The 25,422-nt window shown below is 39.6% G+C and overlaps 1 protein-coding gene across 2 annotated transcripts in view; it reads right to left on the minus strand.

Annotated features, from left to right (window-relative positions):
• Window positions 1-25,422, minus strand: part of LOC101677520 (peroxisomal trans-2-enoyl-CoA reductase) — a 34,234-nt gene that overhangs the window by 2,631 nt on the left and 6,181 nt on the right. For both annotated transcript variants that reach the window (XM_045078724.1, XM_045078725.1), the window contains exons 4-7: window positions 24,466-24,547; window positions 15,813-15,909; window positions 14,694-14,804; window positions 3,168-3,279 (exon numbers count right to left, since the gene is read on the minus strand). In XM_045078724.1, coding sequence (XP_044934659.1) covers window positions 3,168-3,279; window positions 14,694-14,804; window positions 15,813-15,909; window positions 24,466-24,547 — 402 coding nt within the window. The remainder of the gene's footprint in view (window positions 1-3,167; window positions 3,280-14,693; window positions 14,805-15,812; window positions 15,910-24,465; window positions 24,548-25,422) is intronic.

Consider the following 25,422-nt stretch of genomic DNA (forward strand, 5'->3'; position numbering starts at 1 on the left):
ATGGTGGGGTCGGGGCAGAAGTATATTCTTTTTTTTTTAAGATTTTGTTTATTTGTCAGAGAGAGAGGGGGCACAAGCAGCGGGAGCATTAAGCAGAATAGGCAGAGGGAGAAGCGACTCCCCGCTGTGCAGGGAGCCCGATGTGAGACTCCAGCCCAGGACCCTGGGATCATGACTTGAGCTGAAGGCAGCTGCTTAACCAACTGAGCCCCCCAGGCATCCCTCCGTGGTGGAGGGAGAATATTCTTGAAAAACTGCTGTAGCTGATTTCACCAAAAACTTTAAAAAAAAAATCTCTACACTAATAAATACAGTGTTTGAGGTGCTTGGGTGGCTCAGTCGGGTGAGTGTCCGACTCTTGATTTTGGCTCAGGTCATGATCTCAGGGTCCTGAAATGGAGCCCAGCGTTGGGCTCAGCAGGGAGTCTGCTTGGAGATTCTCCCTCTCCCTTCCCCCTGCTCACTCTCTCTAGTATAAATAAATAAAATATTAAAAAAAAATACAGCATTGGAATTAATAAGGAAAATCTTTCACTGGTGGCCGGGAGAAGCCGCTATCTGGAGTTCCTTTCCCTTTCTAGACGGAATCGACAAATACCCTCAGCACCGCCGGGGAGGGAAATGGCCACTTTAACTACTATCTGAAAATGGTATTGTACAGCATGGAGGCGTTTCTGTCTTTCTAACCAGGTGCTTTAAAACCATCATATCTGGGGCACCTGGGTGCTCAGTAGGTTAAAGCCTCTGCCTTTGACTCGGGTCATGATCCCAGGGTCCTGGGATCGAGCCTGCCATTGGGCTCTCTGCTCAGTGGGGAGCCTGCTTCCCTCTCTCTCTCTCAGCCTGCCTCTCTGCCTACTTGTGATCTCTATCAAATAAATAAATAAAATTTAAAACAAAAACGAAAACCACGATATCTTCTGCACATCACCACATTGATGTTACTTGTAAATACTAGTAAAGAAATCTATATAGGAGGGGGAAATAATAATATTGAAGTCCTATACGTATCATTTATTAATGCAAAGAAAGTCTGAAGCCTGGAGTAGACTGTTAGTACACAAAAGAGTAGGGTGAACATCGGTCCCTGATGTGAAACTGAAATACACATGCAGGAGTCTGGAGTGGCCCAGTCGGTTAAGTGTCCAACCCTTGGTTTCAGCTCAGGTCTGATCTCAGGGTCGTGAGATGGAGCCCTGCTTTGGACTCCATGCTCAGCAAAGAGTCTGCTTGAGATTCTCTCTCCCTGTCCTTCTGCCTGCCCCTTCTCCCGTGTTCTCTCTCTCACTGAAATAAATAAATAAATAACTCTTTAAAAAAAATACACATGCCTTACCTCAACCACACTTTGATTTGGTAGTAGCCACTTAACACTCTTCAGTAACAGTGTGAATAGCTTTGAATTTTATATTTGTGTGCAATGTGTATATTTGGCTGAGACTCATGAAATTATTGGTTTTGTATATTAAAAGTGGTTGAAGAATGTATTCACAGACGACACTACAGACAAAGGGCTGATATCCAAGATCTATAAAAAACTCCTCAAACTCAACACACACAAAACAGATAATCACGTCAAAAAATGGGCAGAAGACATGAATAGACACTTCTCCAAAGAAGACATACAAATGGCTAATAGACGCATGAAAAAATGTTCATCGTCATTAGCCATCAGGGAGATTCAAATCAAAACCACATGGAGATGCCACCTAACACCAGTCAGAATGACAAAAATTAATAAGACCAGAAACAACAAGTGTTAGAGAGGATGTGGAAAGGGGAACCCTCTTACACTGTTGGTAGAAAGGCAAGTTGGTGTAGCCACTTTGGAAAACAGTGTGGAGATTCCTTATGAAATTAAAAATCGAGCTTTCCTATGACCCTGCAAATGAACTATTGGGTGTTTCCCACAAAGATACAGATGTAGTGAGAAGAAGGGCCATCTGTACCCCAATGTTCATAGCAGCAATGGACATAGTCACCAAACTGTAGAAAGAGCCAAGATGCCCTTCAACAGACGAAGAGATAAAGAAGATATGGTCCATATCTACAATGGAATATTATGTCTCCATCAGAAAGGATGAATATCCAGCTTTTGTATCAACATGGACAGGACTGGAAGAGATTATGCTGAATGAAATAAGTCAAGCAGAGAGATTCAATTATCATATGGTTTCACTTACTTGTGAAGCATAAGGAATAACATGGAGGACACTGGGAGATAGAGAGGAAAAGTGAGTTGGGGGAAATTGGAGGGAGAGACAAACCATGAGAGACTGTGGACTCTGAGAAACAAACTGAGGGTTTTGAAGGGGAGTGGGGTGGGGGGGTTGGGTGAGCCTGGTGGTGGGTATTAAGGAGGGCACGGATTGCATGGAGTACTGGGTCTGGTGCATACACAAAGAATTATGGATCACTGAAAAAAAATTAAGTTAAATTAAAAAAAAAAAAGAAAAATATGGTTGAATATAGCAAATTCCTATGGTATCACTCAATATATATCCCAAAGATAATGTAAAATGGTACCGTAGCACCCTTCCCCACTTAATAGGTCTGAGTCTTCTGCTCAGATATACAACTTACTTATTAGAGGAACAAAGAGGAATTAAATCTTAAAAATACGGCAACGTCTTGCCTCTTTTCTATCTCCTCCTTATACATATATATTCATATCAAGAATATTTTTCAAAGTTAAATATCCACCAACCTATATACACAAGGCAATTTCTTAAAATATATAAATATGTGCTATGACAAAAAATATTTAGATATTTTCTTTGACTGGGAACATTTTCTTTAAAGATGCTTTTAAGAATATAAACATTTTGTACATTTTTTATGTCCCGTGAGAGAAAACCATAATCCTCTCTGTAACTGCTTAAAAATTTTTTGAAAACGTGGCCACCTGCATGACTCAGTCGGTTAAGCGTATGCCTTCGGCTCAGGTCATGATCCCAGGGTCCTGGGATCAAGTCCCACATGAAGCACCCTGCTCAGCGGGGAGCCTGCTTCTCTCTCTTCCTCTGCCTGCAGCTCTCCCTGCTTGTGCTCTTTCTCTCTCTCTCTCTCTCAAATAAACAAATAAAATCTTACAAAAAGAAAGAGATTTTGAGAACTTGAAGCTGAAAAGGCACAAATTTAGCGGTGGTCATTTCCTGTGGGCCCACCTGGTACATCGAAGATGTGCGTGTACAAGGACTGGCCCCCGTCCACATCCACCAACTGTCCGGTGATGAAGGAAGCCGCAGGGGACAGCAGGAAGCAGACCAGCGGGGAGATCTGGAAACAGAAGCACACATATGCACACAGAAAAGCAGATACTCCCCCCCTGGGGCTGCTCCCCTGCCCAAGGAAATGCATCCCGAAACACAGCTGTAACACACAACCTATAGTCCGTATGCAACCTGACAGATCACGACGACTAACCGCCTTTTTCTATTTGAGGCCCGTTGAAACAACGTGACTGGTGTGGAGAGATAGGAAGGTGCCCACACAGTGTCAAATAAGCTAGACGTGGTGAAGAAGCTGAAAGCAAACACAGTGCTTGATTTTTCCCAGACCACCCAGTTCCTGGCACACCTCTCAGCACCTACCATAACTCACTCTCCACACCACCATGTGCCTTTTACAGTTTTGCCCCTGACATAGTCAATGTGTCTATGGAACATGAAGCTGGCATCTAGCCAAGGATCCTGCAGGCTGCAAGGCCAGGAACGGAGACTACAGGAGCCTCCTTCAAGAGGAACTACGGAATCCCAGCACACCCCCTAAAAATTCAGAGGTGACTGATAACCGCAGCAACACCTATTCCCAAAACAAAACAAAGAAAGAAAGAAATGATTTCCCTGGATATCAAGGAACTCTCTGGGAGGCTTGGCACAGCCGGAGTTTCTCAAAGGGAGATCCCAAATACCGGCATTAGACTTCTTGTGGACGTTCATGGAAACTCCAGATTCCTAGGTCCTACCTGAGACCTTCTGAATGATAAGCTCCAGGGCTGGGTACCCAGAATCTGCTACTTGATGAGGCTCCCCAGTGGGACTGAGACTAGGGGGAGGCTAAAGGGGTGCTTAGGGTACAGTATTTAAGGAGGTGCTCACTCTTGGGGCAGACCCCGCGCCTGGACGACCCTGAGAGTGAGCACGTCCTTAAGTTTTATGTCCACGCCTAGCTTGCCTCACCCTAGTCTGGGTCCTGCCTCTAGAGTATTCGTTTACCCAGTTATGCCTCTGTGAGACTGTAAGACCTGTAGACTAGGCATAGCCTTCTGTCTGTCCTTGTGCCACCAGAAGCTAGTGTAGACCTGCACTAAAACAGGCACTAGCCATACAACACAACCCACTTTCCGCACAGCTAGTTGGAAGGGAGATGTGCTTTAAGTATAAAACACACACTAGATGCTGAAGACTTGGTACGGAGAGAAGAAGGCAAAATCTATAGAAGAACCAAAGATGAAACTATAGATATATACTGGACTGAATAAAACCTTATTAACAATTATATATATATAGATATATATATAATTATTTCTATTATTATCTATTGTCTACTAAATTACTGCAATGATATTAATTTCATCTTTTTACATTTCTTAATGTGGTTACTGGTTAGCTTACAGTTACATATGTAACAATTATTGTATGTCTAATGGACAGCACTAGCACAGGGAATTAATCCTGGAAAAGTTCCTCCATCCCTGAAGAAGGGCATATATTTCTGAATGATGGTGGAAGCTAACCACCAGAACTGGTATTAGCCTGAGCAAACAATCAACGATGACTTGCCTAGTACATCAGGAAGACTCACCCCATAAGCACCTTCCTGAATGCCAGCCAAACAAGAACCCTCTCATCCCAGTAACCATGACCTCCAAGTCTACAAACCCCTAAAACCACACCAGCTCCAGAAAATGGTAAAGAGCCATACTCTGTTCAGAGAGACTGTCCTGCACTAGTGTGAACATGGCTTTGTGCTGAATTTTGTTTGAAATATTGACTGATGGCTTCCTGTGTTGCACGTAAAATAAGCGCTTCATTAATGTCTACAGAATAAAGATTCTTCATGCTTCTCTTCCTCTAAAATGAGCGGATGTTGCATCACCCAGCTCCCACTACAGCGTTTTGCCCACAGACTAGGCCCCACTGAATTGAAACGATCTGCTAGGTAAAAGATAGCTAAATATTCATGATGCCTGGTTTACTTTGGGAGCTCAACAGAGCGCTAAGCTGAACCAATACAATATTTATAATTACCAAACTAACGAGGCACTGTTGTACTATCTTCAGACAGATTCTTCCTTTCATTTTAATGAAATCCATTCGATAGATGGACTTGAGGAACCCAGCCATTCACAAGAGTTTTATCCATCGGTAAACACGATTAAAGACTAGCAACTTGTAGCCACTTCCTATGTGGGTAACACCATCTGTTGATTTTCAGCTCTGTTTCTTAAAGGGAACAGGGATTTTAAATAAGCAAGCTGGAGTTTGAATCTCAGTACCATGAGCCATGTATGGCTTTAACGGATCACTGCGCCTCCTTGGCCCTTAGTTTCTTAATTTTGTAAATTGAGTCGGGTCTGCCAAGTGCTGTGTTCCTTTCCAAGAGATGTGGAGGGACATCGAGCGAGCTGTAGCTATTCCTTTGAAAACTATAGCTATAGGGGTACTTGGGTGGCTCATTTGGTTAAGCATCTGCCTTCAGCTCAGGTCATGACCCTGGGGTCCTAGGATCGAGTTCCCACATCAGGCTCTCTGCTCAGTGGGGTGTGATTCCCCCTTCCGTCTTCCACTCCCCCTGCTCATGTTCTCTCTCTCTGTCTCCAATGAATAAAATCTTAAGAACAACAACAACAAAAACTACAGCTACATTCTTACCCTCCTGCCTCTACCCCAGAGACTGTCACTTATTGTCACTTACTGTCATCTCACTGAATAAGCAGGTCAGCCAAAGGTCTGGTATGAATGTGGTCCCCCAAATGATGATTAGCCGGGGTAATCAGAATATTTTGGAAACAGGACTTAGGGATACTAGGACAGTCAAACAGGCATCCTCTGTTCTGCATCTCACAGAAGCTCCCAGCCTCTCCCCTTCCCTTCCCAAGTGAGATATTTGAGGGTTTTACCTCCATCAGTCAAAGCATGATCAGCAAAACCCTAAGTCTTTCCAGGTGATTTGCAAAAATAAGACTATATTCATTATGATATTAGGTCTTTGTCTGTCCTTCTCCCTGTGTTGACATTTGTAGTAATGGTGCCAGAGCAATGGTGGGAAAAACTGCTGGAGCCTCCCTGCAAAGGGCAGCAAGAACATGAAATGGAAACTAGAGGTCCTTCCGCTAGGGGTCACTGTTCTCTTCACCAGCAAGTACACATGGGGGGAAAGCCCGTTTCACTTTAGAACGCTAGATGAAGCAGCAAAAATTACTTGTCGTATTGACCTTGACCATTGGGTACAATATCCTTTTTAATATCTAGTGTCATGAAGTAGGAACTGCACATCAAGCTTTTCTGCTTCGTAGGGACATCTGACAGCTATGAACTGAACTAGTCACTCTCTTCGTGAAATCCGTCAGTAACCTGAAAGAACCGCAGTATGGTTATTCACACTGGGGTACTTGGCAGACCCCCCCCCCCACAAACAAATGAAGTGAGAATGTCACTTCAGAGGACAACAACTTTGGTTTTTGTATTTGTTTTCAATGACAAGATCTGAGTATGCAAGCAAAAAGCAGAATTTTGGAAAATATGAGCTTGACAGTTTCTTAATGTTTCAAGATTTTTCTGAAGAGATCAGTGGTGATATTAACAAATGTGATCATTTATTTTCATTCTTTTTATTTAAATTCAATTAATTAACATACAGTGTATTCGTTTCAGAGGTAGAGGTCAGTGATTCATTAGTCTCCTATAACACCTACTACTCATCACATCATGTGCCTTCCTTAAAGCCCATCACCAGTGACCCCATCTGCCTCCTCTTTAGCAGCCCTCAGTTTGTTTCAAGTAGCTAAGAGTTACTCATGGTTTGTCTCCCTTTCTGATTTCATCCTGTTTTATAATTCCCTCCATTCCTCTATGACCCAATGTTTTGTTTCTTAAATTCTACATATGAGTGAGATCATATATTTGTTTCTCTGATTGACTTATTTTGCTTAGCATAATACCCTCTAGTTCCATCCACGTCATTGCAAATGGCAAGACTTCATTCTTTTTGATGGCCGAGTAATATTCCATTGTGTACACACACACACACACACACACACACACCCCACATTTCTTTATCCATTCATCTGTTGATAGATATCTGGGTTCTCTCCATATTACGACTATTGTGGACATTGCTGCTATAAACACTGGGATGCATGTGCCCATTTGGATCACTGTGTTTGCATCCTTTGGATAAACACATACTAGTGTGATTGCTGGGTCGTAGGGTGGTACTGTTTCTAACTTTGAGGAACCTCCCTACTGTTTCCAGAGTCACTGCACTAGCCTGCAATCCCACCAACACTGTAAGAGGGTTCCCCTTTCTCCACATTCTCACCAACATCTGTTGTTTCCTGAGTTGTTAATTTTAGCCATTTCGACTGGTGTGAGGTGGTATCTCATTGTGATTTTGACTTGTATTTCCCTGATGGCTAACGATGTCGAACATTTTTTCATATGTCTGTTAGCCATTTGTATGTCTTCTTTGGAGAAGTGTCTGTTCATGTCTTCTGCCCATTTTTTGACATGATTGTCTGTTTTGTGTGTGCTGAGTTTGATAAGTTCTTCAAAGACTTTGGATACTAGCCCTTTATCTGATATATCATTTGCAAATATCTTCCTCAAATCTGCTGGTTGTCTTTTAGTTTTGTCAGTTTTCTTCCCTGTGCTAAAGCTTTTTATCTTAATGAAGTCCCAGTAGTTCATTTTTAAGTGAACTTTTTTATTCTCTTGCCTTTGAAGACGCGTCTAGCAGGATGCTGCTGCAGCCAAGGTTGAAGAGTTTGCTGCCTGTGTTCTCCTCTAGGATTGTGGTGGATTCCTGTCTCACTTTCAGGTCTTTGATCCATTTTGAGTTTATCTTTATGTATGGTATAAGGAAATGGCCTGGTTTCATTCTTCTGCATGTGGCTGCTCAATTTTCCCAGCACCATTTGTTGAAGAGACTGTCTTTTTTCCTGCTTTGTCAAAGATTTAGTTGGCCATAGAGTTGAGGTCCATTTTTGGATCTCTCGTCTGTTCCACTGATCTATGTGTCTGTTTTTGTGCCAGTCTCATACTGTCTTGATGATTACAGCTTTGTAATACAGCTTGAAGTCCAGAATAGTGATGTCATCTGCTTTGGTTATCTTTTTCAACATTCCGTTGGCAATTTGGGGTCTTTTTTGATTCCATACAAATGTTAGGATTATTTGTGCCAGTTCTGTGAAAAAAGTTGATGATATATTGATAGGAATTGCATTGATTATGTAGCTTGCTCTAGGTAGCATGGACATTTTAACAATATTTGTTCTTCTAATCCATGAGCACGGAACGTTTTTCCCTTTCTTTGTGTCTTCCTCAATTTTTTTTCATGAGTATTCTACAGTTTTCTTAATACAGACCCTTTGCCTCTTTAGTTAGGTTTATTCTTAGGTATCTTACAGTTTGGGGTGCAATTGGAAATGGGATCATCTCCTTAACTTCTCTTTCTTCTGTCTCATTGTTAGTGTAGAGAAATGCAACTGATTCCCGTGCACTGATTTTATATCCTACCACTTTACTGAATTCCTGTATGAGTTCTAGCAGTTTTGGAGTGGAGTCTTTTGGGTTTTCTACACAGAATATCATGTTATCTGCAAAGAGTGAGAGTTTGACTTCTTCTTTGCTAATTCTGATGCCTTTTATTTTTTGTTGTCTGATTGCTAAGGCTAGGACTTTTAGTACTATGTCGAACAGCAGTGGTGAGCCTGGACATCCATGTCCTGTTTCTGACCTTAGCAGAAAAACTTTCAGTTTTTCCCACTGAGAATAATATTCACTGTGGGCTTTTCATATACAGCTTTTATGATATTGAGGAATGCACCCTCTATCCCTACACTGTAAAGACTTTTGATCAAGAAAGGATGTTGTATTTTGTCAAATGCTTTTTCTGCATCTACTGACAGGACCATATGGTTCTAGCCCTTTCTTTTATTTATGTAGTGTATCACATTGATTGACTTGCAGGTGTTGAACCAACCTTGTAGCCCAGGAATAAATCCCACTAGATCGTAGTAACTAACCCTTTTAATGTACTGTTGGATCCTACTGGCTAGTCTTTTGGTGAGAATTTTTGCATCCATGTTCATCAGGGATATTGGTCAGTACTCCTTTTTGATGGGGTCTTTGTCTGGCTTTGGGATCAAGGTAATGCTGCCCTCAAAGAAGGAGGTTGGAAGTGCACCTTCCATCTCAAGTTTTTGAAACAGCTTCAAAAGAATATGCATTAATTCTTTTTAACTGTTTGGTAGAATTTCTCAGAGAAGCCATCTGGCCCTGGGCTCTTCTTTGTTGAGAAATTTTTGATTACTGCTTCAATTTCCTTGCTGCTTATGGGTCTGCTCAGGTTTTTTATTTCTTCTTGGTTCAGTTTTGGTAGTTTATATGTCTCTAGGAATGCATCCATTTCTCCCAGATTGTCTAATTTGTTGGCATATAGTTGCTCATAATATATTCTTATAATTGTTTGTATTTCCTTAATATTGGTTGTGATCTCGCCTCTTTCATTCATGATTTTATTTATTTGGGTCATTTCTCTTTTCTTTTTTTAAGTCTGGCCAGGGATTTATCAATCTTAATAATTCTTTCAAAGAGCCAGCTCCTAGGTTTGTTGATCTGTTCTACTGTTCCTTTGAATTCTATTTCATTGATTTCTGTTATAATCTTTATTATTTCTCTTCTGCTGGGCTTAGGCTTTATTTGTTGGTCTTTCTCCAGCTAATTTAGGTGTAAGGTTAGGTTGTATACTTGAGACCTTTCTTGTTTCTTGAGAAAGGTCTGTAGTACTATATACTTCCCTCTTAGAAATATCTTCACTGCATCCTAAGGATTTTGAACAGTTGTGTTTTCATTTTCATTTGTTTCCATGATTTTTTAAAGTCTTCTTTAATTTCCTGGTTGACCCATTCATTCTTTAGTAGGATGCTCTTTAGCCTCCATGTCTTTGAGTTCTTTTCAAATTTCCACTTGTGATTAAGTTCCAGTTTCAAAGCATTGGGTCTGAAAATATGCATGGAATGACCCCTACCTTCCAGTACTAGTTGAGTCCTGATTTGTGACCAGGTATGTGATCTATTCTGGGGAATGTTCCATGAGCACTTGGGAAGAATGTATATTCTGTTGCTTTAAGATGGAGTGTTTTGAATAGATCTGTGAGGTCCATCTGGTCCAGTATGCCATTCATAGCCTTGTTTCCTTGTTTATCTTCTATTGGATCATCTGTCCATTACAGTGAGGGGGGACTTAATATCCCCTACTATTATTATTGATGTGTTTCTTTGATTATGTTATTAATTGGATTATATAATTGGCTGCTCCCATGTAGGAGCATGTTAGATCTTCTTGTTGGGTAGACCCTTTAATTATAATATAGCATCCTTCCTCATCTTTTATTACAGTCTTCAGTTTAAACTCTACTTTGCCTGATATAAGGATTGCCACCCCAGCTTTCTTTTGATGTCCACTAGCACAATGAATGACTTTCCAGCCCTCACTTTAAATCTGGAGGTATCTTTGGGTCTAAAATGACTCTCCTGCTGATAACATATCGACAGATCTTGCTTTTTTATCCAACCTGATACCCTGTGTCTTTTGATTGGGGCATTTAGTCCATTTACATTCAGAGTAACCATGGAAAGATATCAAGTTAGTGCCATTGTATTACCTGTAAAGTCACTGTTTCTGTTCCTTTCTGGTCTATGTCACCTTTAAGCTCTCTTGATGTTTAAAGGATCCCCTTTAATATTTCTTGCAGGGCTGGTTTGGTGATCACAAATTCTTTTAGTTTCTGTTTGTCCTGGAAGCTTTTTATCTTTCCTTCTATTTTGAATGACATCCTTGTTGAAAAAATATTCTTGACTGCATGTTCTTCTCATTTAGCACCCTCAATGTATCATTCCAATCCTTTCTGGCCTGCCAGGTCTCTGTGGAAACGTCTGCTGCTCATCTAATGTTTCTACCCTTGTAGGTTATGGACCACTTGTCCACAGCTGTTTTCAGGACATTTTTTTGTCTCTGAGATTTGCGAGATTCACTGTTTTATACTGAGGTGTTGATCTATTTGTATTGATTTTGAGGGGGCTTCCCTGCATCTGCTGGACTTGAATGTGTGTTTCCTTCCCCAGATTAGGTAAATTCTCAGCTATAATTTGCTCCAATATACCTTCTGCACCCTCCTCTCTTTCCTCTTCTTCTGGGATCCCAAGTATTCTAATACTATTTTGCTTTATGGTATCACTTATCTCTCAAATTCTCCCCCAAGTGATCCAGTAGTTGTTTATCTCTCTTTTTCACAGCTTATTTATTCTCTAACATTTTGTCTTTTGTATCACTAATTCATCTGCCTCATGTATCCTACCTAAAAAATTTAGCCTCCATTTTTTATTGCATCTCATTAATAGCATTTTTTATTTTTGACTTATTAGATTTTAGACCCCCACACACACTTTTTTTTTTCCAGAAAGGGATTCTCTAGTGTCTTCTATGCTTTTTTCAAGACCAATTAGTATAATCGTTATTTTGAACTCTAGCTTTGATATCTTACTTATTATATCCATACTGATTAGGTTCTTGACAGTCAGTACTGCTTCTTATTCTCTTTTTTGAGGCGAGTTGTTCTGTCTTGTCATTCCTGCAGAAAGTGTTCACTTTTCTATTTGTAGAATCTAGCAAGTCTTTTCTTAGATCTCTACTTAAGTTTGCAGGTGTTCAGAATGAGGTCTCCCACTTCTCGCCATCTTGGACTCCTCACAAATGTGATCTTTTGATATTGTATAATGGATTGTGTGTCAACATCTAGAAGTTCTCCATAACACGGTGGACCAGTTTTTCCCAAAAGAACAATAACTTATGTCACAAAATCATCTTTGGGTGAAAGATCTAATCAAAGTGTAAGAAACACTAGTGGGGGGGCACCTGGGTGGTTCAGTGGGTTAAAGCCTCTGCCTTTGGCTCAGGTCATGATCCCAGGGTACTGGGATCGAGCCCTGCATCGGGCTCTCTGCTCTGTGGGGGTCCTGCTTCCTCCTCTCTCTCTCTGCCTGCCTCTCTGACTACTTGTGATCGCTGTCAAATGAATAAATAAAATCTTAAAAAAAAAAAAAGAAACACTAGTGGGTTTTCATATAACAGGGTACAAGAGATTCATTGACATGGTTTGAGGTCAATCCACATTGCAACCCATCTTTAAGAAACAGCCACTTGTCGAATATCAAAGAAGAATATCCATAATTATCTAAAAAGGCCATTAAAATGTTCCTCCCTTTTCCAACTGTTCATGTACATGAAACTGGTTTTCTTCAAACGCTTTAAACAAAACAATATATAGCAACATATGGAATGTAGACACGGACGTGAGCATCCAGCTGTATTTTGGTAAGCCATACATGCAAGAGAGTTGGAAAAGTGTAAAGCAAGTGCAAAAAATGGTTTTCTTTTGCTTTTCAAAGTACAGCAACTTTTCACTAAAAATATTATTTATGTTAACACATAATATCTTTATTACTATTATTTTAACTGAACTGATAAATATTCCTTAAACTTCTCAATTTTGATTTCTATACAGTAAATAGAGATAACATAGTTCACATAAACAAAGGTTGTGTTCTGTCCAAAATAAAAATTTAATCATTTCACCTCCTTGATTAAAATCTTTTAAAACCCCTCTTAGTTTTCAGAATAGGAATCCAACATTGTGCTTAAAATGGCCCATCAAATGTCTGATTTAACAGTATCTTCCAAAAACTTAATATGCAAAACTATTTTACTTCAAGAATTCTAGAAAGTCACTCCTGACACAAGAGTGCACATCTGTGTTCAGGGATGTTCACTACAGAATCACCACAATATCAGAAATATAAAGGGAATCTAAACATGCAACAGTAGAATCTAATTAAACATATCATGGTATAGCCATAGGCAAGTTGCAGAAAAACACATACAGTAGAATCCCAATCTCTAAAAAGGTTGGTAAATATGGGTCTTTTGGGGTATGCCTAGTAAATTTCTGAAATGAAAGACATCAAAATGCGAACAAAAGCGCATTTAGAAATTAGAAACCTTTTTCTTTGAAGAGTTTAACGGTTTTGCTTTTACATTTAGCACTTCAATAAATGTGAAAATTATTTTGTATGTGATATGAGATAAGAGGCCTAATTTCTTTCTAATTAAACAGCCAATTGCCATAAGACTTATGCTAAATGGTTAATCCTTTCCTTGCAGACTTGAAATGCTACTTTTATCCTATTAAACTCCTTAATACACATGGTACTGATAAAGGAGTACATTCTGTTCCACTAAATTTATTCTGTTCCAGTGTCAGCACCATATACCCTAAATAAGTATGACCATTTATAATATGTTTTGATATTGGGAAGGTCAAATCCCCTACATTATTATTTTTCAAAACATTTTTTGGATGCGTTTGCATTAATATTTCTCTAGATGAACTTAAGAATCAGTGTGTTTAATTCCAAAACTATATAAAATGTATGCATTAGTTTAGGGAAACTTGATATTATTTATTTTTATTATTTATTATTTTTTAAATTTTTATTTATTTATTTGAGAGAAAAAGAGTGAGAGAGAGCATGAGAGAGGAGAAGATCAGAGGGAGAAGCCGACTCCCCAAAGAGCTGGGAGCCCAATGCGGGACTTGATCCTGGAAGTCCGGGATCATGACCTGAGCTGAAGGCAGTTGCTCAAACAACTGAGCCACCCAGGCACCCTATTATTTATTATTCCTTTTTATTAAAGTACAGTTGACACTCGACATTACATTAGTTTCAAGCATACACCATAGTATCTCACAACTCTATGTTATGCCACACTCAGCAGAAGTGTAGCTACCCTCGGTTATCAAAAAAAGGGAACCATGATTTTAATAAAACTGATTCTCTTCATTGAGGATTATGACATGCTTCTATTTATTCTTTTTTCCTGTTCTTCAAGAATAAATTTCTTATTGTTTAGAGCTAAGTTTATACCACGTAGTTCCATTTTTATTATTATCATAGAAACAATATACATTTTCCATTGTATTTTAAGACTGATATTGCTGGCCTTTAAGAAAGCTACTGATTTCTACATACTTAAATCTGGTCACCTTCCAGAAACCAAGTATGGAACTTCATACAGTTCTGGAAGTGAGGTATGGAAACTTCACCTGATTTGGCTTAGGGTCCCGGGTACCAACAAAGGCCATGTGATAAAATAACATAGCTGAAAAGTGCAATGAAATAAAACCAGGCTGTTCTTCATTCACACTGCATTCAGTTCTGGATAAAGAGAGCTGTGAGTGTGTAAGGCACAGAGCCAGAAAGTGTAAGGGAAATGGGCTGGTGGCAATAGGACCACTCATCTCTGTCAGCCTCTATCATCTATCAGAATGTGTAAAAAGGACAGCAAATGTCACAGTATTACAAAGTATAAAAGAAAGCAATTGGAATCAATGTTAGAAATATACATTACCTCCTCAGGAATTCCAATTCGCTTAGCTGGGATTCTCTTAAAGAACCCTCCAAATAAGTTTTTTGCCAACGGACCATAGTTTTCAACAGCAGTCGGGGAATAAATGACTCCCTATGTTTAAGAACAAAAAAGAACAAAATGAAGCCCATAAAACTAAATTTTAAAATCACAAAGACATCAAGGCAGCCATCAACCAACACCAACAAAACAGTGGCTTAATAGAAAAGGCAACATTTCTAATATAAATTTTTCTCAATATCATCAAGGAAGTACAGTTAACCACGATTACAAGTGGATTATATGAATGTTCATTTTGTGAACTCTTCTCCCTGAATAACCAGCAAAGCCCTTTATTTTTCCTGAAAAGATGTGTTCTCTAAAAACATAATTCCATGAATAGATCAGAGAGGCACTTAAGTGTGAAAAGGTGGGTGATAGAGGAGTCTATTCTGTTTTCCACGAGGCTTCTCTGATTTGTAACAGAAGCCTGGGCTGTGGTTATGTGAGACATGGAAAATACAATGGTTTCATGGGTTTTCATTATGGTAAAACCACAGATAAAATGTTTGAATCCAATATAAATAAATAAAATTTCAATTGTTTGGGAATTCTTTGATTTGGCTCTTACTAGTTTTCAAGTATGTTCCCAAGACATTTTCTCTTCACTTTGAATCAATCTTTAACTTGAATTAGACCTTAGTTTTTTCTCTCTCTCCTACAGAAGCATTAATGATACACCAAGAAATAACAACATAATCTGGCAAATATTTGTTCTCTAAAGCAGAGGTTCTCAATCTTCATTGTGCATTTGAATGTCCTAGGTGGCTTTTAAAAATACCAACACCTCAACTCCATAGCAGGGAATCAAGCTTACCTTTCAATATTTTTTAGACGTTTCCTAGATGATTCTAAGATACTGTCAAGACAGAATCATTGGCTTCCTTTCACCTGCTTGACACTCTAGTCGTAAATCTAAGCCTAAGTCTCTCCAATTTTACCTATTTTTAAAAGCCTGTGTTTTCTAGTATGCAGGCATATGAACAAATACCTCCATCAACAATCAAAGTGAATCAGAAAAGCACAACTTGTCAACAACGTTTGTATGGAACGTTTACCTACAGGGGCAACACAGTTGATCCTTACTCCACTGCTAGCCCATTCCACAGCCAAGGACTTGGTGAGGTTGTAAACCCCTGCTCTAGCGGCTCCAGAATGCCTTTAAAAGACAAAGCATAACAATTCCAATCAGCTTCCACTGAATGTTTCTCTCGTTAACTCAAGTGACAGGTATGTCAGTGGCCTGTCAGATCCCCACAGATATGTTCTTATTGAGTCTGTTTTATGGAGTCTTCATCTCAACAGTGGGAAAGGAGTGGGTCTTTTAACATTAAAGCCAAAACACAGATATCTGATAGTCAATTGTGTGTGACCAGCCCACCAAAGGTTCTTCAAAACACCATGACCATAAGAGAAATATTTTGAAGATCTTTTATTATGTAGAAAAATTAACAGATTGGTTATTTTGGGAGTTACAGTGCGGTTATCTTTTAAATCAATTTTAGATGACAAGGCATAAGAAATTCATATTCATACATTGGGCTAAAAATAGTTATCAATAGAATTTCTAGACACACCCAAATTTAAGTAAATTTTAATATATTTTCAGATAGAAAGTTCAAAATAGTTAGGTCTGCATCGATATGGGGTCTTATGCACAAGGTACACTGTGGCGTAGAATTTCTAATTATAAGGTCCTTGGCACAAAGTATGTCAGATCTGGGGGCATATCTACATCTCACTAGAGAGGACCTACAGAGCCCAACCTCTTTAGAGAAAACCCATCTCTGTCCCAGTGTTGGCCACAGTAACCTTAGTGGAACTCCAGGCAAAACACAACCACTTTGTCAGAATTATCCAAGCGATCCCATCACCATCAGGTATGGCCACAGCTTCTGTTGCTACTGCATCCAGCAGTCTGGGTCTATCTATAGGACATGTTCCCTTGCCCTGCCCCCAATGCTGACAGTGCTACGAGTGGCCCAAAAGCAGCACTCAGCTGGAAGGATAATGGAAATTTCCAGGCTTCTCCACAACACCAGAAGTAAGAGGAAGTGGCAGGAATAAACATGCTTGATTGAAATGCAATCAAGCCCTGGCCCTTTTCTGTGAGGGGGACCTAGAGGTGTTTGTCCCCTTGCACTCAATGCCCTGATCACCAGGGCCACCACATGAGGTCCTGCCTCAGCATAGGAAAAGCCTCAGCAGTTATGTTGACCCCCTGAAAAAGAAGCAAGTGGCAGACGTTCAGAAGCTGGAGTAACGGCCAAAGAGAGACAGCCACTAGAACTGAGAGACAGGTGGAAAACCAGAGACAGAAGTTATTGAATTTCAGCATCTGAACCAGTTTGTTGTACGTGAGCAAGAGGCAGATGCAGGGCAACAGAATATGCCACTCCAAAATATGACAGTAGGATCTCAGGACATGCCACCCAAAATACACAGCTTTGATAGATTATTTTGAGCTGAAAATAATTTTGGCACTTGAAAAATAGCAAAGGCAGGGAGAAGCTTTCTCTAAACTCCCCTTATCGGCCTAAATATAGACTGGGTTCTACCCAAAGGAGCTCGATTACCATAAATCCCCTCCCCAAGGGGTTTATCACCCAGGGAAGACTGCCTGTGGTCACATTTGTAGAAAGACTAGAAGTTGACATCACACCCAGACACACTCTGTCACAAGCTACCATACCTCCCACCTATTTTTCCAAGGGGCCCACACATCTTTCATAAAAACCATCTGCTCTCCTCTATGAGGCCTCCGTCTTTCCTCCCCTGTCTTTACTAAGATAGTGGTTCAGTCTGAGCTCTAAGCCACTCTTGGAAGCTACTCATTTCTCCCTGGGTATCTCCCGCATACACATGATTTATACCTATGAAGAAAGTTTTTTTTTGTCTTGTTAATTTGTCTGTTATTGCAGGGGTCTCTACTAAGAACTCAGAAGGGTAGAGGGAAAATTCTTTTTCCTCCCCTACACAGTTTTCTCATGCTTCACAGATGAAGAGAAGGACATTCAGTAGAAACTTAACACAAACATAACAACATGTTGAGATTACATTTCCATACTCAACGATCTACCAGAGAAGGTGACAGAAAAGGGTGTGACGTCAGAAGTGAAACTGCTGATGGATGTCAAGGGCACAGCAACAGGGGAGCCTGAGGCCCAGCTCTCCATCCTTCCCGGTTAAGGAGAGAAGGATGCAGTCTTCCTCCATGGGATTCAGATCTCCTAAAAGTGATACAAGGACTGAAAGAAGTTACTCTCGATCCACAAACAGCACATCCTAATCTGCTTCTCTCTGAGGATAAACAACAACAACAAACACCAAAACCCAGAAAAAACTTTGACAACTGTGAAGAAAAAGCAGAGAGTTCATTCAAATCCAGAGAGACTTATAGTTTATCCAGTCCTGTGTTCTGAAAGACTTGATTCTGGTGGACATTCCTCGGAGGTCAAGGTGGATGAGATGCCTGAATGGGCCATGGGGGTTTGTGAAGATTCCCTTTCCAGGAAGAGAAAGTGGTTCCCATTGGAACAGAGTAGATACTGGACAATTCAGCTTCAGAGTGATGACTACGTCACATAAGTGCTGCCTTAGTCACTGTTCTTCTAATGGAAAACCCAGGAGGGACAGACATTTATTTGGACTATGAGTTGACTGAGATTATATGTTACCATTTCCATGACAGGTCTCACCGCTGTTCTTTCAATGACCCATTTTCTGAATTATGAAGGCCTTGTTTCTGTATCAGATATGATTTTAAATCTCTTATAATCTGTACTGGAACAGATTGTGAGTGATAAACTGTCTTGAAGGTTGTCACAATGCCTCACTGTCTTCCTCTAATTTATAAATAAGAAGCAGAAGGATGCATGACTCTCCATGAATATAGCACCACCCAATTTTTTCAATGCTTCTACAACTTAAATAGTTACTACCATAGTTACTACACTCTTTTTCATCAGGCCTCTTTCAATCAGAATAATTATTTTGAGGGAGGAGTAAAGATGGTGGAGTAGGGAGCCCTATTTCAACCGGTCCCCTGAATTGAGCTGGCTATCTACCACATCATTCTGAACACTCAAGAATCAGACTAAGATATAAGAAGATATATCTGGATCTCTACAAACAGCATGTCTGCAGTGGATGGCCTCAAGGTATGAAGTGGGAAGCCGTGATTCTGCAGGCAGATACTGGAAGATAAATGGATGGGGGAGGAAACCTCCACAATTTGTACCAGGAAGGCAAAGGCCTCCTACACTGGGGCCTGGGCACAGACTCACAGATTGGTAGCCATGGGGAAAGGACTTTAGGGCAGCCTACCAGACTGGAACCTGGAACTACATGGGTACATGTGTGAACGGGGGTGCAGCTTGCGGTTTTAGAAGCACAAATGGGAGAGAGTCTGGCCCTGGGAGCGAGGGCTGGGAGTGCTGCTGTGCAGCCTGCAATGCAGGATGCTGCAGTTTTTAGCAGCACAGATAGAAAGAGAGACAGTGTGGCCTAGAGAGCTCAGTGAAGAGCAGACTGCAATCTCATTGTTCTGGGACAAAGGTTTGGATATGGTCACTTCTGTTCAGATTCTCAGAAGAGACGCATAAAGCCACCAGAGAACCAAAGCCCCTCTCTTGCCAAACCAGCTTTCACTGAGCCCATCTCCCTCCCCCCACAGGGGGCAGGACAACTCTGCCCAAACAGGGTTGCCTCAGTGACAGTGTGGCAGGCCCCTCCCCCAGAAGACAGGCTGGAAGAACAAGAAACGGACAACCATAAGTTCCCTATAAAGCAGGTGCATCTTGCTTGGGTTGTGGTCAATAATTTGTACTCTGTACATTCCCTCAACCACCCCTCAACAGAATGACTAAGAGAAGGAACCCCAACAAAGGAAAGAATCAGAGAATATGGCCTCTGCCACAGAACTAATACATATGGATATAACCAAGATGTCAGAAATAGACTTCAGAGTAACAATTACAAGGGGAAATCTAGACTTGAGAAAAATATTAACAACAATATAGAATCGCTTAGGGCAAAAATGAAATCGAATTAGGCAAAACTTAAAAATGCTACGAATGAAACGCAGTCTAAACTGGATAGTCTGACTGCTGGGGTAAACAAGAAGAATGAATTAGTGAGCTAGAGGATAAGATGATAGAAAAAAAGGAAACTGAGGCAGGATGGGAAAAACAAGTTAAAGCCTAAGGAATCAAACTGAGAGAGATTAGCGACTCAATGAAACATTCCAATATCAGAATTACTGGGATCCCTGAGGGGGTGGAGAGCGAGCGAGCGAGCGAGAGAGAGATCTAGAAGATATATTTGAGCAAATCGCCTCTGAGAACTTCCCTAATCTGGGGAAGAAAATAAGCATTCACTTCCATGAGGCAGAGAGGACCCAAGATCAATGAGAACAGACCAACGCCCCAGCATACAAAAGTAGAACTTGCAAATCTTAGATCCAAGGAAACAATATTGAAAGTAGCAAGGAGGAAGAGATTTCTTATGTACAGAGAGCAGAACATCAAAATAATGTCAGACCTGTCCACAGAGACCTGGCAAGCCAAAAAGGCAAGACATATTCAGGGTACTCAATGAGAAGAACACGAATGCAAGGATACTTTATCCAGCAAGGCTGTCCTTCAGAATGGATGGAGAGACAAAGAGCTTCCAAGAATGGCAGAAACTGAAAGAATATATGACCACAAAGCCAGCCCTATAAGAAATATTAAGGGGGGTTCTATAAAAGGAGAAAAAACACAACAGTGATATAGAACAGGATTGACAGAGGCAATCTAGAGAAAAAAGCTTCACAGGCAATGTGACAATAAAATCATATCTTTTTCAATAATCACTCTTAACATGAATGGCCTATACATTCACATGAAGTGGCACAGGGTTGCAGACGGGATAAAAAGACATGACCCATACCTATGCTCTCTAAAAGAGACTCATTTTGAACATAAAGATATATCAAGATTGAAGGTGAAGGGATAGAGAATCATTTTTCATACCAACAGACCTCAAAAGAAAGCTGGGGTAGCAATTCCCATATCAGAAAAATTAGATTTTAAGCTAAAGACTGTAGTTAGAGACTATATCATTCTTAAAGCGTCGGTCCAACAAGAGGATCTAACAATTGTAAATATTTATGCCCCCAACATGGGAGCAGCCACTACATAAGAGACCTCAACACTCCACTCTCGGCAATAGATCATCTAAGCAGAAAATCAACAAAATCAACAAAGAAAGAAGAGCTTTGAATGTCACACTGGACGAGATGGACCTCAGAGATATAGTACAGGACACTTCACCTTAAAATATCAGAATACTTATTCTTCTCAAACACACATGGAGCTTTCTCCAGAATTAATCACATACTGGGAAACAAATCAGATATCAACCAATACCAAAGATTGAGATTATTCCCTGCATATTCTCAGACCATAATGCTTTGCAACTAGAAGTCAAACATAAGAAAAAATTTGGAAGAAATTTAAACACTTGGAAGCTAAAGATCATCCTGCTTAAGAATGTTTACATCAACCAGGAAATCAAAGAAGAACATAAACAATTCATGGAAACCAATGAGAATGAAAACACATCGGTACAAAACCTACAGGATACTGTAAAGGTGATACTAAGTGGGGAATACATAGCTATCCAAGCCTCTCTCAAAAAAATAGAAAAGTCCCATATGCACAAATTAACTTTACACCTTCAGGAACTGGAAAAAGAACAACAAATAAAGCCTAAGCCATGAACGAGAAGAGAAGTAATTAAGATTAGAGCAAACATCAATGAATCAGAAACCAGAAATATAGTAGAGCAGATCAACGAAACGAGAAGCTGGTTCCTTGAAAGAATTAATAAGACTGATAAACCACTGGCCAGACTTATCCAAAAGAAAAGAGAAAGGATCCAAATTAATAAAACCATGAATGAAAGGGGAGAGATCACAACTAACACCAAAGAAACAGAAACAATTATTAGAAATTATTATCAATGACTATATGCCAATAAATTAGGAACCTGGAGGAAATGGATGTCTTCCTGGAAACCTATAAAATACCAAGACTGTAATAGGGAGAAATTGACAACCTGAATAGACACAATAACCAGTAATGATATTGAAGCAGTGATCAAAAACCTCCAAAAAAACAAGAGTCCAGGGCCCGATGGAGTCTCTGGAGGATTCTACCACACATTCAAAGCAGAAATAATACCTATTCTCCTGAAGCTCTTTCAAAAAATACAAACAGAAGGAAAACTTCCAAACTCATTCTGTCAGGCCAGCATTACCTTGATCCCAAAACCAGGCGAAGACCCTATTAAAAGGAGAATTACAGAACAATATTCCTGATGAATATAGATGCCAAAATTCTCAACAAGATCCTACCCATTAGGATCCAACAGTACATTAAAAGGATTATCCATCATAACCAGGTGGGACTTATCCCTGGGATGCAAGGTGGTTCAACATTCGCAAATCAGTGTGATAGAACACATTAATAAGAGAAAAGATAAGAACGATATAGTCCTCTCAATTGATGTAGAAAAAGTATTTGACAAAGTACAGCAAATCCTTTCCTGAATAAGACTCTTCAGAGTGTAGAGACAGAAGGAAGATTCCTCAATTTCATAAAAACCATCTATGAAAAGCCCACAGCGAAAATCATTCTTGATGGAGAAAAGCTGAGAGCCCTCCCCTTTAGATCAGGAACATGACGAGGATGTCCACTCAGTTTAGCTCAGACTAAACTACCCTGCAAAGATGTAATAGAAAATAGACTAGCCTTAGACAGGATTAAGAAAAATGTTCCAACACAGCAATATGACTCAAACATATATACAAGATTTCCAGATAGCCTTTTTTTTTTTTTTTTTTTTTTAAGATCTGATTTATTTCTTTGACAGAAAGAGGTAACAAGTAGGCAGAAAGGCAGGCGGTGGGGTGGGGTGGTAGGCTCCTGGCTGAGCAGAGAGCCCGACACAGGGCTGGATCCTAGGACCCTGAGATCATGACCCAAGCCGAAGGCAGAGGCTTAACCCACTGAGCCACCCGGGCACCCCACCAGATAGGCTTTCAACAACTCAAAAGATGCTCCACAGAGAATACCATTCCTTGATCATGAGAACTGTCCAGAAGTTGACAACACACATTTTGGGTCAGGCTCTGGGGAACATGTACTCTCACACTTTGTTGGCTGGAAATACCTAAAAGTATGCATTTACCCATCACCTTTACCCAGCAATCCAACTTCCAGGATGTACCCTGAAGATATAACTCCACAACTATGAAACAAATATGTACAGTGTTATTCACTGCAGAATTATTTGTAATGCAAAATGTAGAAACAATACAAATTTCTAAGTTTGAGATAGTATGTGCATTTGAATAAAGGAATTTGAAAAGAAATCTGTAAGTCCCTCATAGTGGTCTACCAAAAAATTTAATAAAAATAATAATAAATACAGAGAGAAAGAAGGAATGGCTGTTGCAGAAAAGTCATTTTACAGAAGAATATCAGCTAATAAATACAGAAGCAATTATGAAATCAGAAAAATTGACATCTTCCGAATCCTAATGTCTTAAGTGATTCAGGTAAGAATCAACAATGGTTAAAAAATCACAATGGCAAACAGGATATTCATGCAGTGCCAAAATATCACCCTGCACATTACAGTTTACATATTACTAATAAAGGAAGTCAGGTCATGGTCTTACTTGGTTAACAGGCTATCTCTGGAATGAGAAGGTACAGAGCACTCAACTTTGTATCTTATGCAGTTTTATACATATGTAAAAATTAGCATGCTTTGTTCTTATAACACTAGGATAGGTCTATTTCATAAAAAGAAATATTCTATGTTGGAAAATCTTTAAAAATTTTTAATTAAAAAAGGGAAGGAATCAGAATTCATCAAATATACAAAAGAAATAAAAATGAAATAGATACAAATTAAATACAAAAAGAATTTTTTGTAAACCAGATTTTTTAACTACTAAAAGTATGGTTTTCAAATAGCTTCCTGGCACACTGTTTTCTCTTTGTTCTATGTGGACGCCCTTTTAGATTATTAAGACTCTACTGAGCCAGGAGGCTAAGTTAGTTCACTGATTGACTTTTTTTTTTTAAATCTATTTCCAACATAAAAATTTACCAAATTCACAGTAAGAATCAAACATGTCCAACTCTATTACAGAGTAATAATTTAGCAGTTCTGTCTAAAATTGAAGATATATATTCACAGTATTCAAATCTAAATTAATCTAAATATGTTTCATTTCCACATGTTAACAACAACCAAAAAAATCTCTTCAGACACTGATGACCAGTTTAGTGACATCTGGATTAGGGTTACTGGATAAAATAGAGGACAACCAGTTAAATTTGAATTTCAGATAAACAAGAAAATATTTTATCATAAATATGCCCCAAGCAATATTTGGGATAGACATAATATAAAACTTAATGGGGCCTCCTGTTTCTATTTTCTCGGTAAATCTGGCAAGTCTAATATGCGTAGGAACGTTTTGCAAGTACATTTTTGAAGATCAAATAAAGGGCAATGTTAAGTATTGAAATTGAAACTCATTACAGCATTCAGGATTGTGACTTATGAAATCTTCTCCACCCCACTCCCCCCATTCAGAGGACAAAACCCCAAGACATAGGAAAAAAATATGTATATATATATTAAGTATGCTTACACAAATCCTGGAAATCCGTTTCTAGTAAGGACAATAATATTGACAATAGATCCTCCGTGCTCTTTCATCCAGGACTTGTAAACTGCAGGAAACAGCCAATGACAATCATATGAAATAGCGTCCTGACTCTCTTCTCACTCACCGTCCCGCCATCTTGCTTGCTATTTAAAAATTTTTAATTTCAGGGTACCTGGGTGGTTCAGTGGGTTAAGCCTCTGCCTTTGGCTCAGCCCTGCATCAGGCTCTCTGCTCAGCAGGGAACCTACTACCCCCTCTCTCTCTGCCTGCCTCTCTGCCTACTTGTGATCTCTCTCCCTGCCAAATAAATAAATAAAATCTTAAAATTTTTTAAAATTTACAATCCCTTTTTTAAAAGCCTGACTGAATATAACTTATATATCAAGAAACTCATCCACTTTATGCGTACAATTTAATGATTTTGATAAACATAGAGCCATGCACCACTATCACAATCCAGTTTTAGAACATTCCATCACCCCCAAAAACATTGCTTTGTGCCCATCTGCAGCCAAGCCATCCCCACGCAAACTCTCATCTACTTTCCATTTATATAAATTCGTCTTTTCTGGACATTTCAGATAAATGAAATCACACCATATGGGGTCATTTGTGTCTGGATTCTTTTACTTAGAATAGTATCTGTAAGGTTCACCCACAGAGTAACGTGTCTCAATAGTTAATTTTTATTGCCGAATAATATTCCAGGGAACAGACAGGCCATATTTCATTTGTCTGCTCACCAGAGGATGAACATTTGAATTGTTTCCACTGGCAGGTGATGAAAAATACAAACTGTTGGGTGGACATAGGTTTTTATTTCTCTTGGGTAGATGCTTGGGAATGGAACTGCTGGGTCATATGGCAACTGTATGTTTAACTTTTTAAGGAACTGCCAAACTGTTTTCTGGTGTCGCCATTATTTTACATTTCTACCAG

This window comes from Mustela putorius, unplaced genomic scaffold (assembly GCF_011764305.1).
Source record: "Mustela putorius furo isolate JIRA1106 unplaced genomic scaffold, ASM1176430v1.1 tig00000275_pilon_pilon_pilon, whole genome shotgun sequence".
NCBI classification, from domain to species: Eukaryota; Metazoa; Chordata; class Mammalia; order Carnivora; family Mustelidae; genus Mustela; species Mustela putorius.